This window comes from Haliotis rubra, unplaced genomic scaffold (genome assembly GCF_003918875.1).
Source record: "Haliotis rubra isolate DU_JTF1 unplaced genomic scaffold, ASM391887v1 Scf281, whole genome shotgun sequence".
NCBI classification, from domain to species: Eukaryota; Metazoa; Mollusca; class Gastropoda; order Lepetellida; family Haliotidae; genus Haliotis; species Haliotis rubra.
The window spans coordinates 165,723-178,059 of record NW_025766903.1 but is presented as its reverse complement, the minus strand read 5'-3'; the positions used below and the strand labels follow the sequence as shown (position 1 = coordinate 178,059).

Here is a 12,337-nt window from a genome sequence, read left to right as displayed (position 1 = left end):
TAATAGAAGAACAGACATCGTCAGTGACTGGTGTCATACTATTTGTAATAGAAGAACAGACATCGTCACTGACTGGTGTCATACTATTTGAAATAGAAGAACAGACATCGTCACTGACTGGTGTCATACTATTTGTAATAGAAGAACAGACATCGTCACTGACTTGTGTCATACTATTTGTAATAGAAGGACAGACATCGTCACTGACTGGTGTCATACTATTTGTAATAGAAGAACAGACATCGTCACTGACTGGTGTCATACTATTTGTAATAGAAGAACAGGCATCGTCACTGACTTGTGTCATACTATTTGTAATAGAAGAACAGACATCGTCGCTGACTGGTGTCATACTATTTGTAATAGAAGAACAGACATCGTCACTGACTTGTGTCATACTATTTGTAATAGAAGAACAGACATCGTCACTAACTGGTGTCATACTATTTGTAATAGAAGAACAGACATTGTCACTGACTGGTGTCATACTATTTGTAATAGAAAAACAGACATCGTCACTGACTTGTGTCATACTATTTGTAATAGAAGGACAGACATCGTCACTGACTGGTGTCATACTATTTGTAATAGAAGAACAGACATCGTCAGTGACTGGTGTCATACTATTTGTAATAGAAGAACAGACATCGTCACTGACTAGTGTCATACTATTTGTAATAGAAGAACAGACATCGTCACTGACTGGTGTCATACTATTTGTAATAGAAGAACGGAATCGTCACTGACTGGTGTCATACTATTTGAAATAGAAGAACAGACATCGTCACTGACTAGTGTCATACTATTTGTAATAGAAGAACAGACATCGTCACTGACTGGTGTCATACTATTTGTAATAGAAGAACAGACATCGTCAGTGACTTGTGTCATACTATTTGTAATAGAAGAACAGACATCGTCACTGACTGGTGTCATACTATTTGTAATAGAAGAACAGACATCGTCACTGATTGGTGTCATACTATTTGTAATAGAAGAACAGACATCGTCACTGACTTGTGTCATACTATTTGTAATAGAAGAACAGACATCGTCAGTGACTGGTGTCATACTATTTGTAACAGAAGAACAGACATCGCCACTGACTGGTGTCATACCATTCTTACTACAAGGATAGACATCATTAGTGACTGGTGTCACTCCATCATTGCTACAAGAAGAGGTACCATCACCGACAGTATTACAAAACCATCCTCATTCACAATGCCAGACATATCAAACATCAATACCATGATTATTATTATGAATGAGTCCCTGTAAATCAGTGATAGCATGAAGTATTCTCGAAAACCGAAAACATTGTCCTTATGCTAACAACAGGAACTTCCGTATGCATCTCAAAGACAGACACATCAATTGATAGGTGCACATGCTATGTGTTGCATTGACATCTACAACCCTTGCAAGCAGATTGGAACTGTACTGCCAATGTAACGGTTGAACATGTGTTTTGGTTTGTATTCACTTAGATATTATAATTCATAATGAGGTAGGGGCCCTCAGTACCACTCATTTGGAGTCTCGCCACTATGGAAGGATAGCTCACAGTTCATATTTTCTATCTGGGCGGTGGGGTAGCCTAGTGGTTTAAGCGTTGGCTCGTCACGCCGAAGACCCGGGTTCGAATCCCCACATGGGTACAATGTGTGAAGCCCATTTCTGGTGTTCCCCGCCGTGATGTTGCTGGAATATTGCTAAAAGCGGCGTAAAACTAAACTCAGTCAGTCATATTTTCTATCAACTTTTGTTGTTGGGTTAAATTTTACAAAGAAGCCTTCATTTCTCATTGGCTGTGAGTTGCAGATCATGTTTTTCATGCAAGACAAGGTGCTCAGTGATTTTATTCTGGCTGGCAACTTCAGGAGAAACACATTTGTTTTGTCTAGAGGAAATTTTGAGGTCCGTCTAATGTATTATAATATATTTTAATAAGTATAAAGCGTACAAACATATTTCAACTGATTTATGGTACTGTAACGTAGTGTTGTTGGCTGGATGATGTAATGTTGAGATAAAATACTTTTCAATATCTTAGTTATATATATATGTAAAACCATTGCTTTGAAAGTCATTTGTTTTGCACTAATTATCATTATGTATTTTATCCTAGAGTTTTCTCGTAAAATACAATTGGTATTGTATTCCCTTAATCATATATTTTGTATTATTTTGCACACCATTTATATCTTTGATGTTGTGTTCAGATACATAGCCACACCATTGAAGGTATTCAGTTGAGTAAGCACCAGGTCATTTGATTCAGCCCATAGCTGGTAAGTATGTGTCATTTGGTAGTTTCTATTTAAATGCGATTCTCCATAATTGTAATAATTTGAAATAATGTGTAAGCAATTATAATTAATAGTTGTAAACTATAAATCTTGCAATGAGAATACTGTTATTATTTGGGTCGCCATTTAATACAAATACATTCATCATAAAACTCTTACAGATTTGATGAGTGTTAACACCACGTGGCTTTGGACACATGCCATGTAATAAAGAACTCTGTCATTCAGCTGGACCTTTGTGATTTCTGGCACTAGCGTTAACCCAGAAGACTCAGTTGGTGACGGGAGTTAGACTCAGTTGGTGACGGAAGTTAGACTGAATTGCTGACGGGAGTTAGACTCAGTTGGTGACGGGAGTTAGACTCAGTTGGTGACGGGAGTTAGACTCAGTTGGTGACGGAAGTTAGACTCAGTTGGTGACGGGAGTTAGACTCAGTTGGTGACGGGAGTTAGACTCAGTTGGTGACGGGAGTTAGACTGCAGACGGGAGTTAGACTCAGTTGGTGACGGAAGTTAGAGCTCAGTTGGTGACAGGAGTTAGACTCAGTTGGTGACGGGAGTTAGACTCAGTTGGTGACAGGAGTTGACAGGAGTTAGACTCAGTTGGTGACGGAAGTTAGACTCAGTTGGTGACGGGAGTTAGACTCAGTTGGTGACGGGAGTTAGACTCAGTTGGTGACGGGAGTTAGACTCAGTTGGTGACGGGAGTTAGACTCAGTTGGTGACGGGAGTTAGACTCAGTTGGTGACGGGAGTTAGACTCAGTTGGTGACGGGGAGTTAGACTCAGTTGGTGACAGGAGTTAGACTCAGTTGGTGACAGGAGTTAGACTCAGTTGGTGACGGGAGTTAGACTCAGTTGGTGACGGGAGACTTGAGACTCACTCAGTTGGTGACGGGAGTTGGAGCTCAGTTGGTGACAGGAGTTAGACTCAGTTGGTGACAGGAGTTAGACTCAGTTGGTTGAAGTGACAGGAGTTAGACTCAGTGGTGACGGAGTGACAGTTGGTGACGGGAGTTAGACTCAGTTGGTGACGGGAGTTAGACTCAGTTGGTGACGGGAGTTAGACTCAGTTGGTGACGGAAGTTAGACTCAGTTGGTGACGGGAGTTAGACTCAGTTGGTGACGGAAGTTAGACTCAGAATTGGTGACGGGAGTTAGACTCAGTTGGTGACGGAAGGAAGTTGACAGGAGTTAGACTCAGTTGGTGACGGAAGTTAGACTCAGTTGGTGACGGAAGTTAGACTCAGTTGGTGACGGAAGTTAGACTCAGTTGGTGACAGGGAGTTAGACTCAGTTGGTGACGCTAGGAAGTTGGAGACTCACGGGAGTTGCTGTTGGTGAGTTAGACTCAGTTGGTGACGGGAGTTAGACTCAGTTGGTGACGGGAGTTAGACTCAGTTGGTGACGGGAGTTAGACTCAGTTGGTGACGGGAGTTAGACTCAGTTGGTGACGGGAGTTAGACTCAGTTGGTGACGGGAGTTAGACTCAGTTGGTGACGTGAAGTTAGGACTGGAATTGCTGACGGGAGTTAGACTCAGTTGGTGACGGGAGTTAGACTCAATTGGTGACGGGAGTTAGACTCAGTTGGTGACGGGAGTTAGACTCAGTTGGTGACGGAAGTTAGACTCAATTGCTGACGGGAGTTAGACTCAGTTGGTGACGGGAGTTAGACTCAGTTGGTGACGGAGTTAGGACTCAGTTGGTGACAGAGAGTTAGACTCAGTTATCTCAGCTGGTGGGAGTTAGACTCAGTTGGTGACAGGAAGTTAGACTCAGTTGGTGACAGAGTTAGACTCAGTTGGTGACGGGAGTTAGACTCAGTTGGTGACGGAGTTAGACTCAATTGCTGACGGGAGTTAGGAGTTGGTGACGGGAAGTTAGCTCTGTAGCTGAGTTAGACTCAGTTGGTGACAGGAAGTTAGACTCAGTTGGTGACAGGAAGTTAGGACTCAGTTGGTGACAGGGGAGTTAGACTCAGTTGGTGACGGAAGTTAGACTCAGTTGGTGACAGGAAGTTAGACTCAATTGGTGACGGGAGTTAGACTCAGTTGGTGACGGAAGTTAGACTCAATTGCTGACAGGTAGCAGAGTTAGACTACTGACAGTTGACTCCAGTTGTGACAGGAGTTAGACTAGACTCAGTTGGTGACGGAAGTTAGACTCAATTGCTGACGGGAGTTAGACTCCAGTTGGTGACAGGAGTTAGACTCAGTTGGTGACGGAAGTTAGAGCTCCAGCTGGTGACGCGGGAGTTGACTCAGTTGGTGACGGAAAGTTAGAGTGGTGACGGGGAGTTAGACCCAGCTGGTGACGGAAGAGACTCAAGACAGGAGTTTAGTTGGAGCTCAAGTTGGTGACGGGAGTTAGACTCAATTGCTGACGGGAGTTAGACTCAGTTGGTGACGACTGACGGGAGTTAGACTCAGTGGGCTGACGGGAAGTTAGACTGACAAAGTTAGACTCAGTTGGTGACGGAAGTTAGACTGAATTGCTGACAGCGCAGGGAGTTAGACTCAGTTGGTGACGGAAGTTAGACTCAATTGCTGACGGGGAGCTGAATTGCTGACAGGAGTTAGACTCAGTTGGTGACGGAAGTTAGACTCAATTGCTGACGGGAGTTAGACTCAGTTGGTGACGGAAGTTAGACTCAATTGCTGACGGGAGTTAGACTCAGTTGGTGACGGAAGTTAGACTGAATTGCTGACGGAGTTAGACTCCAGTTGGTGACAGGGAGTTAGACTCAGTTGGTGACGGAAGTTAGACTCAGTTGGTGACAGGGAGTTAGACTCCAGCTGGTGACAGGGAGTTAGACTCAATTGGTGACGGGAGTTAGACTCAATTTGTGACAGGAAGTTAGACTCAGTTGGTGACAGGAGTTAGACTCCAGTTGGTGACAGGAGTTAGGACTCCAATTGGTAGCCAGAAGTTAGACTCAGTTGGTGACAGGAGTTAGACTCAGTTGGTGACGGAAGTTAGACTCAGTTGGTGGCAGAGTGCTAGACTCAGTTGGTGACAGGAGTTGGAGTTAGACTGGAGCTCAGTTGGTGACAGGAAGTTAGACTCAGTTGGTGACAGGGAGTTAGACTCAGTTGGTGGCAGGAGTTATATCAGTTTGACTATTGGCTAGCATGTATCCACTGGGTTTTCTGCTGCCCCAAGACTCGACATGTTACACGGAATGTGTGGCAAGAACAGTAAGAAATAAGGCGCTAAAATAACATGCAGTAGTTCACCTGCTTAGCAGCTGGCCCCAACCCAGATGCAGCGAATGCACTAGTCCACCACTGATACCCCACACCTGCAGCTGAAACACGAGGATAGCACGACACACTTGATAGACATTACGTAACAAGTAACAGAGGAGATTACATGTGAAACATAACATCATAAAAATGGCACAGCCTAGTCCATGTGCCACAACGCAATACACAGACATTTTTTCAGTGACTAAGAGTCCTTACCATTCTTACAAGAACAGACATCATCACTATGACTGGTATCATGGAATTATTCCTAACAAGGACATCATCAACGATGTATAACACATGATGCATGTGACACACAACGCAATACTTGTTACACATAACAGCATGCATATCACACAAAATATACTACATTTTACACAAAAGCAGAATACGAGATATTAACACAATGCTGTCTTGCACAGGTTATCACAAATCAAATCACAGGGATCTGTTTAGTGCTTAGCCTATGGCTTAGTGAACTGCAGGAACCCTGCAGTATTCATGTTTCTAATAATCTATATGGCACCATGGACATGTTTCACGTGGAAGTCTAGTTTGGAACAGCTCATATTCCAGACTATTGTGTGTGAAGTCTGTCAGACTACATTGAGTCTAGTTTGGAATTCGGCTCATGTTAACACCTCGCTGTGTGTTGCTTGTATGTCTCGGACGATGACCTCTGAGGTAATTGCTCCAGGCATCAACAGGGAGTTCAGCACAATGTACCAATCTTTAACAAAGCGGAGACAGTTGAATAATTATTTGGACACACCAAAATAGCTTTCCCTCATCTCGTTAAACAGGCCTGCCATTAGGACCTACTTGTCACTTGGTAAGACAGTTGCTGTGAAGTTGATGTTACACTGCAGAAAGGTAACAGGTGTTCACAGTAGACTACAGCTCATGCAGAGAGTGCTGGAAGTCAGACTGGAGGTAACATAGAGTAGACGTCAGGCGTTCAGACCCAGCGCTTACAGAGAGTGCTGGAAGTGATGACTGGAGGTAACAGGTGGTAACAGTAGACTTCAGGAGGAAGTTGTCAGACTACATTGTATGTTATGTTAACACACCTGGTGAGAGAGCGCTGGGAGTGATGACTGGAGGTAACAGGTGGTCACAGCAGACTACAGGTACAGGGTCCAGAAGTTATGTTCTGGTGAGAAGTGCTGGAAGTGCTGACTGGAGGTAACTTGGTTAGTAGACTTCAGGAGAAGTTGTCCAGCTGTATATTATGTTAACACCTGGACCAGATGAGTGAGAGAGTGCTGGAAGTGATGACTGGAGGTAACAGGTGGTAACAGTAGACTACAGGAGAAGACTTTGTCAGACCACATTGTATGTTAAGCGTGTTAACACCTGGTGAGAGAGCGCTGGAAGTGATGATTGGAGGTAACAGGTGGTCACAGTAGACTACAGGTAGAAGTTGTCAGACTACATTGTAGGTTATGTTAACACCTGGTGAGAGAGTACTGGAAGTGATGACTGGAGGTAACGGTTGGTAAAGGTAGACTTTAGTGAGAAGTTGTCAGACTACATTGTATGTTATGTTAACACATGGTGAGAGAGTGCTGGAAGTGATGACTGGAGGTAACAGGTGGTAACAGTAGACTACACGGAGAAGTTGTCAGACTAAATTGTATGTTATGTTAACACATGGTGAGAGAGTGCTGGAAGTGATGACTGGAGGTAACAGGTGGTAACAGTAGACTTCAGGGAGAAGTTGTCAGACTACATTGTAGGTTATGTTAACACCCAGTGAGAGAGTGCTGGAAGTGACATGATTGAGGTAACAGGTGGTAACAGTAGACTTCAGGGAGAAGTTGTCAGACTACATTGTAGGTTATGTTAACACCTGGTGAGAGAGTGCTGGAGTGATGACTGGAGGTAACAGGTGGTCTGGCAGTAGACTACAGGGAGAAGTTGTCAGACTACATTGTAGGTTATGTTAACACCTGGTGAGAGTGCTGGAAGTGATGACTGGAGGTACGGGTGGTAACAGTAGACTTTAGGAGAAGTTGTCAGACTACCATTGTATGTTATGTTAAGCACCTGGTGAGAGAGTGCTGGAAGTGATGTCTGCAACAGGAGTAACAGTAGACAGGTTGTCAGACTACAGTAGTTACCAAGGCTTCAGTGAGAGAAGTGCCGGGAAGTTGACACGGAGGTAACAGGTGGTACAGTGGACTTACAGGGAGAAGTTGCCAGACTACATTATGTTATGTTAACACCTAGCGAGAGAGTGCTGGGATGTGATGACTGGAGGTAACAGGTGGTAACAGTAGACTACAGGAGAAGTTGTCAGACTACATTGTAGGTTATGTTAACACCTGGTGAGAGAGTGCTGGAAGTGATGACTGAGGGTAACAGGTGGTCACAGTAGACTAACAGGGAGAAGTTGTCAGACTACATTGTATGTTATGTTAACACCTGGTGAGAGAGTGCTGGAAGTGATGACTGGAGGTAACGGGTGGTAACAGCAGACTTCAGGGAGAAGTTGTCAGACTACATTGTAGGTTATGTTAACACCCAGTGAGAGAGTGCTGGGAGTGATGACTGGAGGTAACAGGTGGTAACAGTAGACTACAGGTAGAAGTTGTCAGACTACATTGTATGTTATGTTAACACCTGGTGAGAGAGTGCTGGAAGTGATGACTGGAGGTAACAGGTGGTAACAGTAGACTACAGGTAGAAGTTGTCAGACTACATTGTAGGTTATGTTAACACCTGGTGAGAGAGTGCTGGAAGTGATGACTGGAGGTAACAGGTGGTAACAGTAGACTTCAGTGAGAAGTTGTCAGACTACATTGTATGTTATGTTAACACATGGTGAGAGAGTGCTGGAAGTGATGACTGGAGGTAACAGGTGGTAACAGTAGACTACACGTAGAAGTTGTCAGACTACATTGTATGTTATGTTAACACCTGGTGAGAGAGTGCTGGAAGTGAAGACTGGAGGTAACAGGTGGTAAAGGTAGACTTTAGTGAGAAGTTGTCAGACTACATTGTATGTTATGTTAACACATGGTGAGAGAGTGCTGGAAGTGATGACTGGAGGTAACAGGTGGTAACAGTAGACTTCAGGGAGAAGTTGTCAGACTACATTGTATGTTATGTTAACACACCTGGTGAGAGAGTGCTGGAAGTGATGACTGGAGGTAACAGGTGGTAAGAGTAGACTTCAGGGAGAAGTTGTCAGACTACATTGTATGTTATGTTAACACCTGGTGAGAGAGTGCTGGGAGTGATGACTGGAGGTAACAGGTGGTAACAGTAGACTACAGGTAGAAGTTGTCAGACTACATTGTATGTTATGTTAACACCTGGTGAGAGAGTGCTCGAAGTGATGACTGGAGGTAACAGGTGGTAACAGTAGACTTCAGGGAGAAGTTGTCAGACTACATTGTATGTTATGTTAACACCTGGTGAGAGAGTGCTGGGAGTGATGACTGGAGGTAACAGGTGGTAACAGTAGACTACAGGTAGAAGTTGTCAGACTACATTGTATGTTATGTTAACACCTGGTGAGAGAGTGCTTGAAGTGATGACTGGAGGTAACGGGTGGTAACAGTAGACTTCAGGGAGAAATTGTCAGACTACATTGTATGTTATGTTAACACATGGTGAGAGAGTGCTGGAAGTGATGACTGGAGGTAACAGGTGGTAACAGTAGACTTCAGGGAGAAGTTGTCAGACTACATTGTAGGTTATGTTAACACCTGGTGAGAGAGTGCAGGGAGTGATGACTGGAGGTAACGGGTGGTAACAGCAGACTTCAGGGAGAAGTTGTCAGACTACATTGTATGTTATGTTAACACCTGGTGAGAGAGTGCTGGAAGTGGTGAATGGAGGAAGTAACAGGTGATAACAGTAGACTACAGGGAGAAGTTGTCAGACTTCATTGTATGTTATGTTAACACCTGGTGAGAGAGTGCTGGAAGTGATGACTGGAGGTAACAGGTGGTAACAGTAGACTACAGGGAGAAGTTGTCAGACTACATTGTAGGTTATGTTAACACCTAGTGAGAGAGTGCTGGAAGTGATGACTGGAGGTAACAGGTGGTAACAGTGGACTTCAGGGAGAAGTTGTCAGACTACATTGTATGTTATGTTAACACCTGGTGAGAGAGTGCTGGGAGTGATGACTGGAGGTAACAGGTGGTCACAGTAGACTTCAGGTAGAAGTTGTCAGACTACATTGTATGTTATGTTAACACATGGTGAGAGAGTGCTGGGAGTGATGACTGGAGGTAACAGGTGGTCACAGTAGACTACAGGTAGAAGTTGTCAGACTACATTGTATGTTATGTTAACACCTGGTGAGAGAGTGCTAACAGGTGAAGTGATGACTGGAGGTAACAGGTGGTAACAGGTAACAAGACTACAGGGAGAAGTTGTCAGACTACATTGTAGGTTATGTTAACACCTGGTGAGAGAGTGCTGGGAGTGATGACTGGAGGTAACAGGTGGTCACAGTAGACTTCAGGGAGAAGTTGTCAGACTACATTGTATGTTATGTTAACACATGGTGAGAGAGTGCTGGGAGTGATGACTGGAGGTAACAGGTGGTCACAGTAGACTACAGGTAGAAGTTGTCAGACTACATTGTATGTTATGTTAACACCTGGTGAGAGAGTGCTCGAAGTGATGACTGGAGGTAACAGGTGGTAACAGTAGACTTCAGGGAGAAGTTGTCAGACTACATTGTATGTTATGTTAACACCTGGTGAGAGAGTGCTCGAAGTGATGACTGGAGGTAACGGGTGGTAACAGTAGACTTCAGGGAGAATTTGTCAGACTACATTGTATGTTATGTTAACACCTGGTGAGAGAGTGCTGGAAGTGATGACTGGAGGTAACAGGTGGTAACAGTAGACTTCAGGGAGAAGTTGTCAGACTACATTGTAGGTTATGTTAACACCTGGTGAGAGAGTGCTGGAAGTGATGACTGGAGGTAACAGGTGGTAACAGTAGACTTCAGGGAGAAGTTGTCAGACTACATTGTATGTTATGTTAACACCTGGTGAGAGAGTGCTGGAAGTGATGACTGGAGGTAACGGGTGGTAACAGTAGACTTCAGGGAGAAGTTGTCAGACTACATTGTATGTTATGTTAACACCTGGTGAGAGAGTGCTGGAAGTGATGACTGGAGGTAACGGGTGGTAACAGTAGACTTCAGGGAGAAGTTGTCAGACTACATTGTAGGTTATGTTAACACCTTTGAGAGAGTGCTGGAAGTGATGACTGGAGGTAACGGGTGGTAACAGTAGACTACAGGGAGAAGTTGTCAGACTACATTGAAGGTTATGTTAACACCTAGTGAGAGAGTGCTGGAAGTGATGACTGGAGGTAACAGGTGGTAACAGTAGACTTCAGGGAGAAGTTGTCAGACTACATTGTAGGTTATGTTAACACATGGTGAGAGAGTGCTGGGAGTGATGACTGGAGGTAACAGGTCGTCACAGTAGATTACAGGTAGAAGTTGTCAGACTACATTGTAGGTTATGTTAACACCTAGTGAGAGAGTGCTGGAAGTGATGACTGGAGGTAACAGGTGGTAACAATAGACTTCAGGGAGAAGTTGTCAGACTACATTGTATGTTATGTTAACACCTGGTGAGAGAGTGCTGGAAGTGAAGACTGGAGGTAACAGACTGTCCCTGTATATTGTATATACACATATGATATTGTTGTACCTGAGGCTGTCATTGTATATTGTATATACACATATGATTTTGTCATACCTGAGACTGTCATTGTATATTGTATATACACATATGATATTCTTGTACCTGAGGCTGTCATTGTATATTGTATATACACATATGATATTGTTGTACCTGAGGCTGTCATTATATATTGTATATAGACAAATGATATTGTTGTACCTGAGGCTGTCATTGTATATTGTATATACACATATGATATTGTTGTACCTGAGTCTGTTATTGTATATTGTATATAGGCAAATGATATTGTTATACCTGAGACTGTCATTGTATATTGTATATACACAAATGATATTATTGTACCTGAGGCTGTCATTGTATATTGTATATAGACATATGATATTGTTGTACCTGAGGCTGTCATTGTATATTGTATATAGACATACGATATTGTTGTACCTGAGGCTGTCATTGTATATTGTATATACACATATGATATTGTTGTACCTGAGGCTGTCATTGTATATTGTATATAGACATATGATATTGTTGTACCTGAGACTGTCATTGTATATTGTATATACACATATGATATTGTTGTACCTGAGGCTGTCATTGTATATTGTATATACACATATGATATTGTTGTACCTGAGGCTGTCATTGTATATTGTATATACACATATGATATTGTTGTACCTGAGACTGTCATTGTATGTTGTATATAGACATATGATATTGTTGTACCTGAGGCTGTCATTGTATGTTGTATATACACATATGATATTGTTGTACCTGAGGCTGTCATTGTATATTGTATATACACATATGATATTGTTGTACCTGAGGCTGTCATTGTATATTGTATATACACATATGATATTGTTGTACCTGAGACTGTCATTGTATGTTGTATATAGACATATGATATTGTTGTACCTGAGGCTGTCATTGTATATTGTATATACACATATGATATTGTTGTACCTCAGGCTGTCATTGTATGTTGTATATAGACATATGATATTGTTGTACCTGAGGCTGTCATTGTATATTGTATATACACATATGATATTGTTGTACCTGAGGCTGTCATTGTATGTTGTATATA

The 12,337-nt window shown here is 42.9% G+C and overlaps 1 protein-coding gene across 1 annotated transcript in view; it reads right to left on the bottom strand.

The window, feature by feature from the left end:
- Nucleotides 1-5,588: 5,588 nt before the first annotated feature.
- LOC124281244 (sodium/iodide cotransporter-like) overlaps nt 5,589-12,337 on the bottom strand; it is a 32,906-nt gene continuing 26,157 nt past the window's right edge. Inside the window, exon 10 of the mRNA XM_046717272.1 lies at nt 5,589-5,619. Within this exon, the coding sequence (XP_046573228.1) occupies nt 5,589-5,619 (31 nt within the window). The remainder of the gene's footprint in view (nt 5,620-12,337) is intronic.